Source organism: Manduca sexta, chromosome 27 (genome assembly GCF_014839805.1).
Source record: "Manduca sexta isolate Smith_Timp_Sample1 chromosome 27, JHU_Msex_v1.0, whole genome shotgun sequence".
Lineage (NCBI taxonomy): Eukaryota > Metazoa > Arthropoda > Insecta > Lepidoptera > Sphingidae > Manduca > Manduca sexta.
Window position 1 is genome coordinate 13,540,049 of NC_051141.1, and position 20,387 is coordinate 13,560,435.

Here is a 20,387-nt window from a genome sequence, read left to right on the forward strand (position 1 = left end):
TATTCAACCGCGACGCGCACTTACTACTCACCTTCCTACTCGAAGGACATCGCAATCCAGTCTCGACGTCGACGTGCTTAACACTTCTACTGAATACAACTCTTAACATCCTTCGTTTAAAACAATACTATTGTTTGAAAAATACCAAGCGTCACTGAGTGCCCCGACGTCGATTCAAGATTGCGATCTCCGTAGAGAAATGGCGTCGTTTTAATGTAGTGTTTCTTTGTGTTACGTTTGATGTGAGTTTCATTGGAACCACGTTTAGAACGGAACTGAATTGTGTTTTTTAATGCCTCGGTGATTCGACGCGCCCCACGACTACTTTTCCTCATGCCGACGCGAATGTGCTTTTGCGTTTGCTTTTGCGAAATGTCATTATTGTATCTAAAAGCCATGCCGTGTGCATTTGTAATAGCTCCACTTTATTGTTTCGATTATGTACAATTGTATGAGTTTAGTTAACACATTTTTTATATCGCAGTTATCAGTTACTCTCACAACGACTAACGATATCGGTTATTCATTAACAATTTTTAGAGACCATGGTGGTTAAAAATTAAAGTTAGGAGGCTTTAAATTTGGTATCTAAGGTCGTTATGAGTGGTAGCTCCGTGTATGCCTCACGTGGTTAGACACAAGGTCGGCAGCTACACGTTATGCGTGCATGTTGCAGGATGGCACGGTAACCAGCAACGCGTATGCCGGCGTTGGATGCGGCAATGGACGCGAGGAACGAGTATCACCAAACGCAGCTGCCGCAGCTGCCGTGGCCGCTGTGGCGCATGGCTTGCGCCGCCAAATGTGCAATATGGTCGTTGCAGCGCAGCGCCCCCCAGATCAGCCCCCACACCTGGGGCTTCCGTCGTTGCCTCTTCAGTCACCAAGATTGCCATCACCACTGTCCTCCGGACTGGAGTCTCCGGTTTGCTCACCACTGCCTCCAGGGCAGGCGCTTGAGCCAGCCAAACCTGCGGATCCATTCCGCCCGTTCATTTCCCCTCGGCCCGAAAGTCGTTTTGGCGATGTCGGTGGCGCAGAGCCCCTGGAAATGGGGCCACCCAAAACCCCAGTTCCAGCACGCAACGGCCAGCCCGTGCCCCCTATGGAACTGGAGTCGCCAGCTGAAGATATGTGAAGCGAGTTAGCGGGAGCGGCGCCGCCCAGTATTCCAGGGTTGCCGCCACCGCCGCTGCCCGCTTACCGCTTCTTAGTCCCCAACAGCCACAGCACAATTAGATATTTCTGAACGTTATCCAGCTAGATTCTTCGGATTGGTATCTGGTGTTGTACAACTTTTCCATGATTAAAAAATAATTTAAACTATCCGTCATACATGTATGTATATATCCAAGTTATAATATTTTTTTCCAACATTAAACATAATAAACATGCCTGAATAATTTAAACTTATCTTAACCATGCTTCTAAACCATGTAATTCTTCTCATGCGGTTTTACTGTCACTAGAGATGTAAGTTTTTTTTGTATAATCATCATCTCGTTAGTCGAATTTTTATCCAGACACGACACCGCTTACCATCAGGTGCAGGCCGGGCCTGTATAAAAAATGTCATAAGTATAATTTTAAAAATATATGGTTTCATATCATTTCAACTATTACATAATTTCATTGTTGTTTTTTTCTGCCGATATATTTATCGACCTTTCCCATGAAACTAATTTGAGTTAGGTCAGTCGTTATTAAGAGTGCGAACTGTCCCCAAGAAAGATATACCAGTAAAGATAGCCGTGGCTCATGCTCGGGGCCGTGTTGCATAACCCAGCATACACCACACTTTTCTTGTCAATTACTCCGTGGACCTTCGCTAATTATAAAAATATAATTTTGGTTACAGATTAACTTGAAACTTATTTGTGTGTGATAATAACTGAAGGTTCCTCCTTTCTTATAATAACCAAATAGCCCACACAGTAAATGAAACAGTATATGATTTGTAGATTAATGTTAGTCACATCGAGTAACTACGAAACGTGGCATGAGTCTGTTTAAAATTAAGAAAAACAAATCCGCACCGCCAAGCAGAGCTGTACAGTATTCTTTATATAGAATTTCTTTTTGAATCGCACACTAATCATTAGAGACCGGATTATATGCAATTACATAAAATAGCACATTCTACCCATTTTCCTCGAATTTTGCATTATACATTGGTGCATATTCTCGTTATAGGAGGCGATATGATTTTACTTTTTTTCGTTAGTATGACTATTTCAATGAGTAAGCTAATATGTTTATTTTTTAAATAGCCATAAAAGTAGCTTATAAGTTAATTCAGTCCATGCGTGTGTTAAATTTCATTCAAATTCGTTTCGTGGTTCCAGCGTTTACTTTTACAAACGTCCACAATCACTAAGGTAAATTTTTCTGATATGTAATATTATTACCAAGATAAATTGAAAAATATATTTTAACCTACAAATTGTATGCCGATTTGACGCTAAAAACTGTAATACTAAATTTACATTTATTAATGTTGCCTATTTTGACGTTTTTCATAAATTTTTCGGGCTTTTTAAGTTGCATATAATCCGGTCTCTACTAATGATCACGCACAGGACTAGCTCGCGAACAGCGGTGCGTGCATAATTAGAAAATATGAATCTTTTCTCATAATACGGCTTTCTCATGAGGCTCGAAAATATATTTTTTCTCATTAAATATTTGATTGACATTAAATTATGAGTTACTTTAATATCTTACTCCCAATCCGAACTACGCCGTATGCACTTTATATCCGCGTTGGCAAATAGATATTATATAGAATATACTCTATACGCATTTGAAACCTATGTACTCATATATGCAAATCCATTCAGTTATTTCGTAGAGGTGCACTATACACAAACCGAAGAACAGACAAAACGATTTGAAAATCGCTGATTTGTGAACTCTTCCTTAGTCATCCTATTTATTTTTCATTACATTTCTTCAATGTACCAACAAACCGAAACTGGGTTCTAGTGTATTATTATTGATAAACATATATATTGATATTTTGAATTTCGCGATTTATTTATTACGTATCTACATACTTCTTTTATATCCAAGTACTTATAAATTAATCATAATGAGTTGTGACAACAACAGATACCGTATAGAAATATCAAGCGATGTAATGCATAAAACCCAAAAAAGAAACAATATTATAATACTAATAGTGAAAATGTGTGACTAAATGTTATCAGTGTTATTTATATAAAAATGTATAAAAAAAAAATAAAAAAAAGATTTTGTTTTTGTTTCAATCACATAGTTACATGTCAACCAATAGCTGAATATCTATTGTCATATTTTAACGTATACGAGATTTGTGGCGAATTATATTTTAATCGATGTTATTGTAGTAAATAAAAATTGGGTTTTATGCTAAATACATCAAACTACTCGATTCAATGACGCCTTGAGATTGTAAGTTGTCAACTACAATTTAGTAACAACATAACAAAACAATTATCAACCGTCCACAGCGTTCGTTTAAAAAAGCTAGCGGTGAATATAGGACAGTAGAACTGCTGCAATTGTGTACAATAAATTGTGTTCCCATTTAAGTAATAATGGGGATTACGTGTATTATTATAGTTAGCACTAAATGAATACATACATTGTCGAGAAGATGGCCTATATCGGTTGCTTTCTAATTTATACGTTCGGTTTTTATCAGCGCATAAATTCATTTGAAGCTTACCTACTGTACGTATGCGGTATGACACAAAAATATTCTGTTTAGCAAATGTGTGAGTTTACTTTAATCTTTCCTTGTGGAGTGTTTGTTGTGGCATTTTCTCTAACTCATAACGCTGTTGTCGCAAATATTGGGTATGATTGTTACTATCTTGTACATTGCCAACCTGTACTGAAACATTGCGCTATAATGAAACATTTAAACAAATTTACTGATCGACGATGCTGTTGTAAGGGGCACGGGACGGACCACCACGATCCCGCGACGTGTTCAAATATTATTTGCTGTAATTTGTAAGAATTTCAATCGGCATTATTTTAATTATAATGCGAACGCTCTGTGCAATATTGCGCTTGTTATCTTATTATTTTATTGAGTTTAATACAATTTTTATAATGCCGTATTTGTGTGCGATCGGTTCGCATTTAATTTATTTTCTCGTTATTATACCGGGTGAATAGTCGAAGAGTTTTTACTACATCTGTATACTTATGTAATTGAAAATGTTAATATTAATATTTTGACATTGAACGTATTAATTATTGAATTTTATAATGTGTATTAAACATTCCATGAATTATTTATTGAAATAATGAAATTTAAAATATAAATTCTTGCGTATACTTATTTGAAATAAACTTTTGTGAGATTGCTGGGCTGATTGTAGAACGCAGTACCTCTAATTTGTAAACCTTATGCTGATTATACATTGAGAAAAGGGTGCACTGAATTAGCACAACCCAATAATACGAGTACTATTCTAAGCATACATGCACCGTTGTCTTGTTTACCATTAAAGGAGTCCACCGATACATATAATATTTGGGCATTTATTGGTTTCCTAGTTAACTCTTATCACTCGCTATTCACCCGTATATTTTGATGCATGTTTCGATGTTACTGCGTGCATTATAACCAAGACGCGCTCTTATCATTGTCTATTCATAAAGGTAATAATATATCGATTAACTTGTAAGCTTATTTAATTAACAATATACTATTTAGATACATCTGTGAAAGTAGATATCAAAATTTAAAAAAAACATTCGGCCCTATTCAAAAGACTGTTCCGTATACCTATAATCATAAATACAGCAAACAAATATATATGTATTGTGTGTGTTAAGTGAAAAATATAAATTAGCCTTAGATGTGTATACTTATCTTAAAGTGTAACTCCTTTCCTTTGTCAGATCGATGTCAATTTCTCTAATAGCTGTTATGATAAATGTTGCTTGCTCTAAGGGGGCGAAAATGAAAATGATCCTGTATCATCGTCGCAAGCTGCTCGGTTGTCTTCACCTGTCACAATAGTATAATTAACCTGTATGCCGTTTTGGACAAAGTAATTTTATAAATGTCATTGCTAATAATGCAAAGCCGTTGGGATTTGAAATTTTCTAGTCAATTCTATAGCTAAAATAATTATTATTTTACATTGAAATTGGTATGGATAATTAAATTATAGTTATGTATACTTAGTTATATATATAAATCTATATCGAAAAAAATAACAGACATAAATACCCGACCAAGGTTTACGTGAATGTTTATTTAATACTGTCAATGATATTAATAATAAATTTAAAGTCCAATTTAAATTTGCCTTTTTAGGAAATTTTCACAACTAAAGTGAAAAAGTCAATACAGTTCAAATTTTATCAATCGATCTCGGGCTTTATGAGGATGTAAATAAGCAAGATTACAGGGATAGGTAAATTCATTTCGAAATACCTTCAAACCATATTTGTTTGATTCATTTCTGTTCGCGGCTTCGCCCGCGTGTCTTTCCGACTATAACTATAGACCCTAAAACACCATCGCTATCCATAGCATCACCTAAACGGCGCCCGCGCCTCCTATTGAAAAAATTAGAAAAATAATTATTTCCTATGGAGTGAATTATTGTGATAAAGAGTAATTCGTTCACGAGTAGCTGCGTTTACTTTTAAGAAATATCCAAACATTTTCCCAAAAATTTGCATTTATAATATTCCTTATAAAAAGTAAGATAAGATTGCATCACAATCAAACAAATTATTTAGTTTCCCATCTCTTTGCTAACCTAGTAATTGGTTCATAGGTTTAATAGCCAAAGTTAGAATGTTGAAATAAATGTTTTTATATTTAGACTTTAGGCTGTCTGTATTCCAAATTTAATTCAGATCGGACCAGCCGTTTGTGAGAAACCGATAATATAGAAATATACAAGTTTCATGATTTTAAATAAGAAAACTTACCTGATATAAATTTGTTGTTAGTTATTTCCCTCAGTGGCAAAACATTAATATTTTAATGCCGCATCAGTATTATGTGGGATACGTTTTAATATATTTGTCAGAGCACAGTGTGTAATGTGACACGGTACTGAATTGATATGACACGGTTGAGGTGTGAGTCCGTTTTCATTCTCACCCCGCTGGAGCCCTCAATCCCCAGCTCGTATAGTTCACTGTTCGTGCAGCGATTCACATGAACGTAGGCTTAGTGAGCGCCAAATGTAATATAGATGTATCATTAGCCAGTAGCGATTGTTCCAAATGTTAGGCTATATTAGATAACTGTGGAGCTGGCGAATTCTCTACATTAACTTTGACACCATTATCAGTTCCACTATCAGCTAAGTGATGATGTACGATCCGTTTATTAATACTACTTTTGAAAAACTAAAACACCAGTTACTGGTAACGTATTGTAGTAACAAATGACGAGATGATAAAGTTAAACATTTAAAATATCTTTTAAGACTTCATCGTCCACGCATAAATCAATTGAGATGCGTCAGCTCCGCGCTAGTATTAGTAGCACTAAAATTGTCGCAACTGAATGTTCAGCATTCAGGCGTCTGCTATATTACCTATGCATACTTAGTGTTTACATTTCAATTTACTTAGATTAGCTATACGACTATTAGTAGCAACGACACGACGGTAAGTTTGTTGTACTGCCTGGCGCGTCACACAATACTTCGCCGCTGTGTGTCATTTAAATCTTTTAAGATATGTATGTACAAATTTGTTTTATTGGTGACTTCCCCGGACGCATAGTTGTTTTGTTTTATAGTTTCGGTGGCAAATTAAAACTGTTACCTTCTCGCCGCAAGGGTATACCATTTAGATATTGTTGGCATATGTTCGTTGGCGTTCTTAAATTATGGAAATGTCGCGTTGTAGGGGAGGGAGTGGGCGCAGCGGCGCGCTCTCGGCCGCGGCGGCGGGCCCGTCCGCGGCCGACGCGCCGCTCTCGCTGACGCCCGGGCAAGTCTCGTCGCAAAAACATGTACAACCATGTTTTATAATAAGTCTCCAAGTGGCCTTGATACTTCACTATTATTTGGTATTTGGATTATCTGATTCGGTTAAAGTTTGGAACTAGTGTATAAAAAAGACCAAAATTATAAATCAAAATTAAATGCATTTGCAATTCAGATCTAGTGATGAAACTATTTGGCTATCTTTTTTGGAAATAAAATTTTAAAACTAGATGACTAAAAATTTAAAGTTATATAATGGCCTATACGTTTCGGATGAATTGCGTAAATTTTGGTAAATGTTAATACGCATATTTTCTATTGTATAAGTCTAGGCTAATGTGTTCAAAAAGTAAAATAAAAATTTAAAATTTTTGAAAAAGTAGAAAGTGCCTTCCAAATTTTTGACCACAGTAAGTGTTGGGATGGGTGCGGCGATGATCGGCTGGATGCGTCCAACGACAGCGGAAGTCAGCATGCAAGCGGTGGCGGGCCTCCGGGCCGAGTGATGAATAGCAACGACTAACTGCACAAACACAGGACACGCCGTGCTGCGTCGCGGTCCGCTGCCGTTGGGACGCACTGAACGTGCTTAACTATTAAAAGTTAGAATAATAAAAATTCAAAATTATTATATAAAAATCAAATACATATGACTATTATATAGATGAAAATATACATAATATTATATATTCGGCCGATGTGGTAATACCCTGACAGGCAAGCGTTAGCTGACTATTCGGCGTCAAAATTTATTCTATATATTTCTTGATACGACAAAATTTGTTTAGTGAAACAATGCAGACATAGTAAGTGCCATTAGTTTGAACTGAATAATTTACGGTTCGTCATATATGTGTATTACATATTTTGTTATAATATCACAATGTGGAATCTATAGTTATAACGATTAATCATTAATTTATTGTACTGGAAACATATTGCACATTTCGGATTAAATGTCTAAGTAGGTACCTACCAAAAGCTAACATGTCGGTAGGTACGTTGTTTTCGAAGTATTAAGAAAAGGAAACCTTTATTATGTTTGTAGTATTACTGTCACCTACAGAGGCGGTTTTGGTTTGTAATTTATGTTATGATATAATTAATTAATTAATTTATAACAATTATTATAATGCTTTAATGAAAATCGTGTAATGTGTACCGGCGATTCACACGATGTGTTATATCCTGCATGACAAATTGTTCTCATAATTAATTTTCTCTCCTTAATGTATGTGATAAATGTAATGTTTTAATATAATATATTTTAAATGTTCGTAATGCGATAATATACTTTCTAATATTTGTAACTATTTATATCGTTTAATTTTAAATGCGTATGCCGAGTTGGGCTCAAATAAATCGATACCTACCAGTGTAGCCTGACCGCTATTACCAAAAACAAAATATTTTACTATATATGTATTAAAATAAATTCATATGAAACTAATGACTGTTTAGTTAAGTAGTTAACTCGGTAGGTATCAATTCGATAGTTAAGTATTACCATTTGCTTTCGGCTATGAAAAAGATCTATAGAAACATTAGCTGGTGTTTTTTTTTTACATTCTGTTCAATGGGCGACCCCTAGTGATCTGGTTCTGATACATTACTATACAAATCAATCCAAACAATAGTTTACAACTTATAACATTAATTCAACTTTTGTAAGTTATATTTAAGTGTAAGCAGTTTCCATTCATGAAAATAACCCAATCATTAATCAAAATAATATCGATACACATATATTAGTTTATAATGATAATAGTTTTGTAGTAGGGGTCGCACAATCAAACCAAGGCAATTAAATATTAAGTAGCATACAAAAAATAGTGATTACACTTTTTAATTTTATCGTATTTGTATTATATAAATGTTAGTTCACGATAAAGTTACAATTATTGTTTTAGAAGCACATTATCTCGCGCGCCTATTGTAGTTAATGTAGTCTTTCAATATCAGGCCCTTTTAGGACGTACAACCTCTAGATCCACGATTACCGGACATTTCGTGATCTCTATATTAACACAGATATTCGACAGTCTAAGAATGGAAACGAATGAAGTGAAATTACATGATATTGTCACTGTTTATATATTGAAGTTTCTGTCCTAAATGGGTGTGATGTGTATGGACTAAGCCCGCTGTTTACATAAAGCATGGCCGAAGCGCGCGAGACCTGCCTCTTTATTGATTTATATTGTTGTTAAGATTTTTTTAGCCCCCGATTTGCGTTTCTACTAATTATTTTCTGATACTCAAAATTAGTCATTACAGTTTTAATTTGTTCTATCTTTCAGTTTTTACATTGTTGGAGTAAGGCAACCACTCGCTGTGCCAAAAAAACAACTGTTTTTTTTTACTTTGCACGTCATGGGTCTAAGAGCGGTTTAGACACAAATATAATGTGGTTACTAGCTTCAACAAATGTTTCCAGTGTTGTAGCGAAATACAAGCCAGTGTTATGTTAAGTACAATTGGTGTAATTTGATCCGTTTAAAGAAAATGTTAGTTTATCATAGTCTGCAGTAATCATATAACATTAAATGTTCGTTGTCTAAATAAAATTATTACATGTAGTACCTATCTGTCTCAAGTAAATATTATCTACCTATTTAAGTTTGTTATTGTCACATTGTCGGAATGAAATATATTAATATACAAATAGTGTAAAAATATTATAGTTTTATTTTGGTTTTACCGTTTATCTACCTTACCTTATAGTTAATACAGTTTGGGTCCATTAATATTAATGAATTGGAAAATGGAACTACATTAAGTATAAAAAATTAATAATGCAAGCATAGAAATTTGAATTATTTTGATCACAGAATAAATAAATAGATATCAGTACTTACATTATATTTTTGAACTATATGGCTATATATGCGCCCATTTGCTAAGGATTTGAATGTAGGAACAAACCGGGTAAGATCACCGTACGGGAAAAATTATCAATTCAAAAATCACATTTCCATGGCACCATTTTTTATTTTTGTTTTGGCGTAGAAAGTATCTTATTATTACCGCCCAGCCTTCACGGGGAGCGACTAAGCAGTTATGTTGGGGTAATCGGTCGGTTACGGCCGGGCGTTGAGCCGCCCGGATTTGATATTGGCCTTCGAGCGACCGCCGGGCCGAGTCCCTAACACTATATACACCCTACAAACTAAAACTCTGCTGTTGCCGTCTCCGGCGCATTTTGGACGGCTTCCACCGACGGAAATGTCTAAGTCTTCGTCCGCAGCCGACCCTGCGCGGAGCCGCCTAGTGCGGCCTGTCTCCTGCGAATGGGAGGAGGGGCTCAGAAGCCCCCGCGCACCAACGCAAGGCGCAAGGATGCTCTTGGCGATAACGGCAGCATGAGACCTTTCTTGCACCTTCCACGCTGCCGTCCATCCTGGAGGTCACCCGAATGTGCAAAAGCGCACGATGTACACTAAGGGCGGACAGCCCCCTGCTACCAGCCGACGACCCCCCGATGGCCCCTATTAGTCGCCTCTTATGACAAGCAGGGGAGATACCATGGTGGAATTCTTCAAACGCCCCCAATCCACAAGGCGGAAGACGTCGGTCAGTCGTCCATCTGGCGCCTCCTACGTCTCCTCTGACGGCGGGGGATTAATAAGAAACAAAGAGAAAGTAAAATGTAGGCATCTATCTACATTTCTAACTTAATACTGTATTTATGGTCCCTGCGTTAAGGTTGTGCCCCCTGCAAATCGACGCGCTAAAAGTATTTTTAAAAGTATTTAAAATCTATATAAATAAAAATTAATCGCCGAAATATTTTACGCGCATAACTTCCAAACGACTGCACCAAATTAGATAAATCTTTCTTTTATGTGTTCGTTATAGTCCGGAGAAAGTTTGTTTAAAAAATAATTTAAGAAATTATAGCAAGTATTTAAGAATCTCAAAACTGTGAGTGTACGAATGAGACAGAAGAAAAACTGCGGGGCTACAAGTTCGCCGGGTCAATTAGTTTATAATACACTAGCTTTTGCTCGCGGCTCCGCCCGCGTTATAAAGTTTTTCAGGCTAAAGTTTTCCGTTATAAAAATAGTAGTTTCCCGGGAGCCTATATTCTTCCCAGGGCCTCAAACTGTCTCCATACCAAATTTCATCTTAATACGTTAGGTAGTTTTTGAGTTTAACACGTTAAGGCAGACAGATGCAGCGGGGGACTTTGTTATATTATTTAGAACTTTTTAAGTGAAACAATCCCGTCTTACATCATTGTTGCATAACTTTAACCGTTTACGCAGCGCAGGCAACGGAAGCTCTCAAAACTCATAATTTTCCCCGTTTTTGCAACATATTTCATTACTGCTCCGTTCCTATTGGTCATAGCATGATGATATATAGCCTATAGCACTCCAGGAACAAAGGGCTATCCAACACAAAAAGATTTTTTCAGTTCAAACCGGTAGTTCCTGAGATTAGCCATTACTGCTCCGCTCCTATTGAATATAGCGTGATGATATATAGCCTATAGCTATCCACGAACAAAGGGCTATCCAACGCAAAAAGAATTTTTCAGTTTGGACCGGTCGTTCCTGACATTAGCCATTACTGCTCCGCTCCTATTGGTCATAGCGTGATGATATATAGCTTATAGCGGTCCAAAAATAAAGGGCTATCCAACACAAAACGAATTTTTCAGTTGAAACCGGTAGTTCCTGAGATTAGCCATTACTGCTCCGCTCCTATTGGGTATAGCGTGATGATATATAGCCTATAGCACTTCACGAATAAAGGGCTATTCAACGCAAAAAGAATTTTTCAGTTTGGACCGGTAGTTCCTGAGATTAGCCATTACTGCCCCGCTCCTATTGGGTATAGCGTGATGATATATAGCCTATAGCACTCCACGAACAAAGGGCTATCCAACGCAAAAAGAATTTTTCAGTTTGGACCGGTAGTTCCTGAGATTAGCCATTACTGCCCCGCTCCTATTGGGTATAGCGTGATGGTATATAGCCTATAGCACTCCAGGAACAAAGGGTTATCCAACACAAAAAGATTGTTTCAGTTGAAACCGGTAGTTCCTGAGATTAGCCATTACTGCTCCGCTCCTATTGGTCATAGCGTGATGATATATAACTTTGAGCACTCCACAAACAAAGGACTATTCAACACAAAAATATTTTTTCAGGTCGAATCGGTAGTTCCCGAGATTAGCCATTACTGCTACACTCCTATTGGGTATAGTGTGATGATATATAGCCTATAGCACTCCACGAACAAAGGGCTATCCAACGCCAAAAGAATTTTTCAGTTTGGACCGGTAGTTCCTGAGATTAGCCATTACTGCTCCGCTCCTATTGGGTATAGCGTGATGATATATAGCCTATAGCACTCCACGAACAAAGGGCTATCCAATGCAAAAAGAATTTTTCAGTTTGGACCGGTAGTTCCTGAGATTAGCCATTACTGCTCCGCTCCTATTGGGTATAGCGTGATGATATATAGCCTATAGCACTCCACGAACAAAGGGCTATCCAACGCAAAAAGAATTTTTCAGTTTGGACCGGTAGTTCCTGAGATTAGCGCGTTCAAACAAACAAACAAACAAACAAACTCTTCAGCTTTATATAATAGTATAGATAATAAATGGAAAAGAATTAAACATCATCAATCTACAATATTATGTTATCGTAACTTGGGTCATCGATACAGTATAATGTGAACTACGTACTAGATCTGGCGTTCCGCCCACTAACTGTGTTCAACTCAACAGTACTGCAATCCATACACCTGACTTTAGTATGGTTTCAACATTCGCAACGTGTGGTTATGTACGGAGTTCCGCTCAAGATATAAAAACTTGAGTCTGTAACTGTAAACCTGGATGCAATATTTCTGACAAAGAGTCATAGAGAGTCAGAGAGAGTCATACTAAAAAATTGCGTAAATGCGATTGCTCCTCAAACTACCGTGAAATACCAAAACACTTAACTATAATATAAAAACGAATCTCTGAATGTCTTGCTAAGCGCAAATCTCTAGAGCAGCTGAACCGATTTCGCTAATTCTTCTTTTATAATATTTCTTGGAGTTCGAGGATGGTACTTACGGAGCAAAATTAAAAAAAACCTGAATTTGCCTAAAAACAACACCTTTCTATATTCCCATAGAAAAGATTCATAATAATACTTAAAAGTCAATTTGAATTTTAATACCATACCATAAAGTTTAAGTGTTAGTTGAGGGGTTCCGGGAAGGCAAAACAATTGAGGGACGTTAGTATCCTATAAATATTAATTTCAATATTTATAGAAAAAAAACTTAATTTAGAAAAATAATTGAAATATAATAAGTTGATATCATAATAAGAAATCTGAAATTTTAATTTTCTTTTGACTTTTTAGTGACTATAAAAATAAAATTTTAAACAGTTTAGTATTTACTTAGTATTTTTAATTTTTATCTCTTCCCTTTTTGTTTTGTGTACTTTAAATACCTCTTTTATATTTATTTGTTTTATTTTACAGAAAATATACATTCACCTTTCTTGAAAAATCATCAATGAAAGTTATACAATATCTAGTTCCACCCATAGTGGGAATCCATAGGTCCACACAAATATGAGTGTACAATTTGCAGTGCCTTTGTTGCCTTTGAACCACCATTACAAAAATTAAATTTCGTTTGCTTACCTTTCACACAGGGAATACAATTTTTATTTATGTCTTTGTTATCTACTAATTCCACCCCCTTAGTACATAATGGCAATCTCTTAACATCATTATAATTTAGATGTCCCATTCTTCTATGCCAAATATTCAGACTATTTACTTCAGAGCTTGCAACATATGCATAGTAGCAACTAACTTCTGTTGTTTATTGAATATTTCACAGCCAGTTAAGTTAAATATAACCTGACAACCATTATTTACCAGTTGACTTATCGACAACAAATTAGTATTTAATAGGAGGACATACAAAATATCTTTCACCTGTACACGGTTAATGTTACCACCTTTACTTTCCAGTAATCGCGTGCCTCACGGCCCGGCGTTGAGCTGCCAAGATTTGATGTGGATCTTCGGGCATAATTTTCATTTTGCATACCTACGTACAAACTAATTCCTACGCACAGCATACCAACGAAAACTCCGCAGTGAGCCTCTTCAGCGCATCAGGGACGGCTACGGGCTACCTCTGACGGAAGTGTCTAAGACGTCGTCCGTAGCCCCTACCCCTCCCCTTGCGAGGTGCCGCCTGATGCGGCCCGTCTCCTATGAGACGGAGGGAGGACTCAGAAGCACCCGCACAACCGAAGGACGTTTTTGGCGTCAACGACAGCATGAGGCCTACCTTCAATTCCAATATAGTCACCTTTTACGACAAGAAGGGAATACCGTAGTAGAATTCTTCAAACGCCCCAAATCCACAGGGCGGAAAATGTCTAACCCTGATTGACTTACTTATACGGGTGGTTGAGCTATAAAAATCTCAATTATAGAGGGAAATATCGTAAAAATTCAAGTCAATCCTCAATTAATACACTTTAAAAACTCCTAGTAACGCGCAAAAATGTCGGAACCTCATTGTAATTATAAGTTATAGAGGTTTCTTATACAGGGTCCTGACCCTGTATAGTGAAAAGGTGCGTTCGGGTTAGATCGGATACGGGGTAAGATAGTATAACGAAAAAATACCACGAATTTATGGTTATTTTTTAGTTTAAGCTATGTAGGCGGCTACGCTGTCTCTTTTCGCCCCATCTCATATACCACAGTTGATGCTCCGACCAAGAACGGGTGCGCTATGCGCACTGAAACAAAAAAGGTGGATTTCGCTCCTCTTCACATTTTTGAGACTTCTGTTTGATTTTGTTATTGACCTTATTATACTAGCATTAGAAGCGTTATTAGAACGGAGTCCGAACTTACCCCGCGAAGGTCTGATCTTTTCTAAGGGTTTTAAATTTCTATACTGATATGATCATCTATTTTTAAGCTTAAACAGAAAGAATTGGAAGATGATTAAATTATCACATAAAGTAGCATTAATAATAACTAGTTTCATGTATAAAATGTTGATATCGCTTAAATATTTTATGAGAAAAAAAATATTTTCGAGACTCCTCGCAACACACCGAAAAACCGTCCGAAATTAGCCGAACGCACTCTATATTCCCATTAAATAACGCAATGTCAAAATGACCCAGTTACCAAGGTTTCACTGTATTATTGATTCATACTATTTACATTGATTTATTTACGTAGCTGAAACATATACTTAGTTTATGTTATATGAAGACCGTAGTAAGTTGTATGTTTATAAACATTTTATATATGTGCTTATTTAGTCGTATCTAGTTAATTTTCACTCAATAAAATAAAATACTAGTGGTTGGTCTCTTGTAAGCGAGGGGCCGTCTGAGTAATATGTATCATTACCGCCAATCAATAAAGTATGCACTGGTTTCTTGATTTGAGTAGCCAGCGTAATTTCTGGGCCTTATGAAACTGACAACTTGCCTCAGCTCCTTTCGACCGCGCGAAATGGAGACTGCCGCGTGCCGTTCTGACAGACCCACAGGACGATATCACTGACAATCCTCAAGCACTAGCAGATCAAAAAACTCACACACTCGACACGACCGCAGCTCCGTCCTCGCCGCCGAGGACCTCGCCGCGTCCCCCGTCCTCCCGACCCTTCTAATAATTCCGACCCGCGAGCCGATGAAATCTAGGTAGATTGTTAAGTTGCTCCACGCACCTCGCGAAAACCTTAATCGCTGATGTCTAGTCCTCTCTCAGTGACCGTCCTGAAACGAAGTGACCCTTTAGAGGGTCGCCCTCAGCATGTCACTTAAGGGCTCGCAGTGCCTAAAGCACTCACCCGCAAACCGTGTGTTTGTATAAGCCGGCCCTGCCAGGCTAACAAACGTATGTCTACAACAAAAAAAATGCTTGCCGCAATGTGATAAGTATAGTATCGCTTACCATCATGCGAGCGGCATGCTCGTCTCGTCATTCTACTGAAATAAAAAAAAAGCTAGCCAATTGTTTAATTTTATAATTTACAAATATAAAGGTATGTTACGCGCCGCTATCCTAGCCGATGACATCGGGCGTTTCCGGAAGTATTCGGCTGCGCGGGCAGGCTGGCAGAAGAGAAGATATGTCACGCGGCGACTATTCTATTATTATTCTCTCTGGCTGGACGTTGTCAAAAGAATGTTTAAAATTGTATTCTGTAATTATTTTGCTAATATAATGTTTACTGTAAAAAGAGCGTTTTACATTCAGAAGTGGGATTATACAAATGATAATTTGAAGTTACATTGAATTCGAATGTGAAGAGAACTATCGGAATAAATCTGTGATGAATCATTGAATGCCAAAATTAAAATTATCAGATTCTCAGATTTTAGTTACCATGGTAACGTCTACGTCTGTTGAAGTAAATATGTTGGGAATGCATATGGAATTGATGTCTGCACATTAGTACGATTCACGACATTCATAACAAAAACTTCGTTATGCCTGCTGCTTGGCTCACTGGAGAGGGTGTTTTCTTAGAAACTAAATCATTGGAGACAGGAATGACTGGAGTCATGTGAAGTCAAATCGGTGGCGCAACACTTCAGGCTGACAATGCGAACGTGCGTAACTGTTTATTTTATTTAATCTGATCTGTCTGTGGCCGTGAGCCTTTTGATAATATTCTATCTGCAGCCATGACCATTCTGATCATATTCTGTCTGTAGCCATGACCATTCTGGTCATATTCTGTCTGTAACCATGAGCATTCTGATCATATTCTGTCTGTAGTCATGAGCATTCTGATCATATTCTGTCTGTGGTCATGAGCCTTCTGATCATATTCTGTCTGTAGCCATGAGCATTCTGATTAGTGTTACTAGGTCCTATTTGTTTGAAATCGGGCAACAGGTAAAACAAATCGGGATCCAGGTAGAAGGTCGAAACACAAAAAAAATACTGCAAGTCATGCTAATGTTGGTTTTCATTGCAATTTCTGTTTTAACATCGAATCATAGATCACGGTACAGTCGCGTCTCTAAACAACAGAACAAAATAAAATTATACCTACAGGGCTAGTGATGTGATGTGTTGTTTATTTTTTGATAATAATGTCTTTTGATAAATTTATTGATTTTCGGGACATTTAATGTCCCAATCAGTCGCAAATCGGGACGCGTCTCCAGAACTCTGATAACCGGGATATTCTGCGCACATCGAGACACCTGGTAACACTACGTCAGAACATACTCTGTCTGATTTGACTGCTTTATTTTACTGATTTGCTTCATTAATTCTGTTTTACTTAATTTCTTTTCTGTTTTTCTATTTCTGTTTCTGGTTTAGTGTTTATATTTAATTATAAACTATATATAATATCTGTGAATTCATTAATCTTACATGGAAAGCTTACAGTCTGACATAAAGAGATTAAGCTACAATATACGGCAGAAGTACAATATTATGTGATTTGTGGTATACGAGGTTCCAAAATCCAGTCAACTGTGTTGATGTATAAATGCAATTTAGGAAAACAGAGTAAAGAAAATAAGACAGAGCAAACGTTGTTGTTTAGAAATGTAATATAATAATATAATATAACATACATATCTTCTGTTCCAGATACCCTCACTGATCTGGTTTGGAGCATGATAAAAAACTATTCTGTCTGTACTTGGACTCGGGATAAATTGAAAAGCACTGGCTTATTAATTGAAATGTTTGGTATTCTTATATAGCACTTACGCAATGGCTCTGAAAAATTGATGCTCTCTAAGTATACTAATAAGGTACAATATGTGAGCAATATTTCTGCGAATGAATAAGGGTACAATATGGTGACTCTGAAATGGTATACTGGATTGTGTTGCCGTACTAGCTGTAACACTAAGCTTGGTTGGTTAACCTTCGCTCAATTTTTGATAAACAGTGGGAATGGTAATCTGAGATTGCAAAAACATTTGTATTTGTCTTTGAGTATTCCTGCAATTTTGAAGTGTACCATGGTGGTGGTGGTGGTTTATTGTTGGTAATAACATTATGAACAAAAAAAAGTAAAATATCAGATAAAACCTTAGGACTGACATCTATTATACTGCTTATGATAAGTTATTTTCTGTTAACCTGTTTAGTTGTAGAAATATATTAACCGTGGTTTTATCGAGCAGACATGCACAAGGAATTCTTTTGATTTTAGTGGGTCATTAGAAGCTGATGTTTTAATCAAATAGTTAAAAAAGTATGTTTAGAGTTCAGTTATTGTCATATTGTATATATGAAAATATATGGAGAGAAATTACAAGTAGTGTTATAATAATAAAAAAAGTTGAAACATATTCGGTAGAAGTAGCGACGGATGCGTGCTTCAGTATCGATACTATTTACGGAGCCCAATTTACGGAATGTAATATTGACATTACCGAAAATTATGTACAAATCCTGGTTCCGATGAGTTGCCAACATTGTGTAATGCATATGAAAATTGCTGTAGTTGTTTTTATTCCATGTTGGCCATGTTCTCTCTGTGCTGGTTGTTTATATAAGCGGAACATACACGTGTAGCTAACGCTGTACTTGAGTAGTGTAATTGTAAATCACATGTCTCCACATCGGCTTCGATCGCCAGTGACAGTTTTTTATAAACACTGGGGTAACGGTTAAGTCTGCTGGTTCTCTTAGTTGAATCTGGTCCAGTGTCTTGGTTATGCCTGCGATATAGAATCACTTTAGCGAGGACTTTGTAGATATTTGACATCAAGTTGTAGACCTATAGTTATTTATTCAAACTGTTAAGATTTATAGTCTTCTTAGAGTTTCTTATATTTTAAATAATATCCCATTTAGGAAGTGTCTTGACACGCGTGGCTTAACTGACTATTCGACTCATAGTTATGGGGTAGGCTGCGCTTTCAATTGGTTTTCTGTTATAACAAACGAAAGTTTTGAAGATCCCGAGATCTCTGTCGTCTTTTTAGTTGTTTCGTCCGATTTGATCTTGAATGTTGCTATGCTCTCTGGAGTCCGTCATTCATCGAACATATTCAGAGATTGGTGAGAGAGCCCAGAAGCAGTTTCTGTATCATTTTTCACACGTGAATAACCACAGCCACAGTTTACAAAGCTACGAATCTAGACTTGCTCAATTTAAAATCAGTTTTCTTGAATAAAGACGCGAGATGGCAGATATCATTTTTTTATTTCACAAAAATGGGTTAACGTTGACATTGATAACTCTGTTTTGTTAATAAAACTTAATTTTGCTGATTCTCGTTCTGGCAACCGTCTCCATAACAGAGTGACTTTCAACTTGCCAACACGGCGAATCAATTATAGTCATCACTTGCCTTTGTGGCGAATGTATCAGTCCACAATAATATGCTTCAAGAAATTTGTATTTTAGCGGTAAAGTACCTCAGATTAAGAAACTTGGAATAATAAATTCTGTCCCTAATTTGTGACTTCAACTAATTCGTTATTACTAATTCAAACACAATGTAACTTGTTTCCTAATTTACTTTTATTGCATGTAGAGTTCACTTCTCGAAAGTCGTGCACCCAGTTCTGTTGCTAATGTATCCGTTCTTAATTTGGAGTCTGTACATCTTATGTTATCGATTAGGTTAGAAGAGCTAGTAATAAAAAAATGTCCTTTTCAATCTTCTTGTGTAGTCGTATAATAGTAATTGTTGTCCACTGACTTGAAATTAATTTATTCTTAAGACCTCAGTCAATAACTATGTGAGTGTAGGTGTTAATAATGTCCCTGTTCTCGATGAGAAGTTCATTGCTGATGTTCTCTGCACCTGGAGTTTTATTTGACTACTTTTATTTATCAGAGATTGTCTCCGGTACCGGTTCTTTAATGGTCGGATCTGTTGTTTCTGTAGTATTTCTGCATGTGTATAATTCTTGGATGCATTTAGTAGCTTTGATAGAGACTCTCGTATTGTGGTTTCTATTATGCCGTTTTTATCCTTTATGCTGGGGATCTAATCTCTTTTCGCTGTCTGTATTTTCCCGTCTTTTTTTCTTAATGCCTTTGGCCGTTTGAATGCATTTTTCTGTGTTTATAATCTGGAAGCATGGCAATCTTCCGCATGTTAGTTTTAAATATTTTATTAATTTCAGTTATGACTTTTCTAACGCTTCTTGCCTTTATGCTGTGTTACTCGTAAACCATTTGATTAATTGATTTGATTGAGTTGGTATATGTTGCGTATGCTTATTTATATGTATGAATCGTGTGCTGATAAGTCCTTATTGTGTGTTATATTATCTTGTGTGTTAACTTCCTTTGCGACTTCTATGGAGTTCTTTAGTTGTGCTTCTCATTCCTTTTCATTTGATGCTGTCTTACTAATTGGAGGTTTTGCTTTGAAAGGTTTAATTGTTCTGGGTGTTTTTTAAACTTAAGTTTGGTTCTCAGCAT

The 20,387-nt window shown here is 36.6% G+C and overlaps 1 protein-coding gene across 1 annotated transcript in view; it reads left to right on the top strand.

The window, feature by feature from the left end:
* The window catches only part of LOC115455783 (protein bric-a-brac 1), a 269,255-nt gene extending 259,620 nt beyond the window's left edge, over nt 1-9,635 (top strand). Inside the window, exon 6 of the mRNA XM_037444167.1 lies at nt 677-9,635. Coding sequence (XP_037300064.1) covers nt 677-1,138 — 462 coding nt within the window. The 3' untranslated portion in view covers nt 1,139-9,635. The remainder of the gene's footprint in view (nt 1-676) is intronic.
* The last annotated feature ends 10,752 nt before the right edge of the window (nt 9,636-20,387 follow it).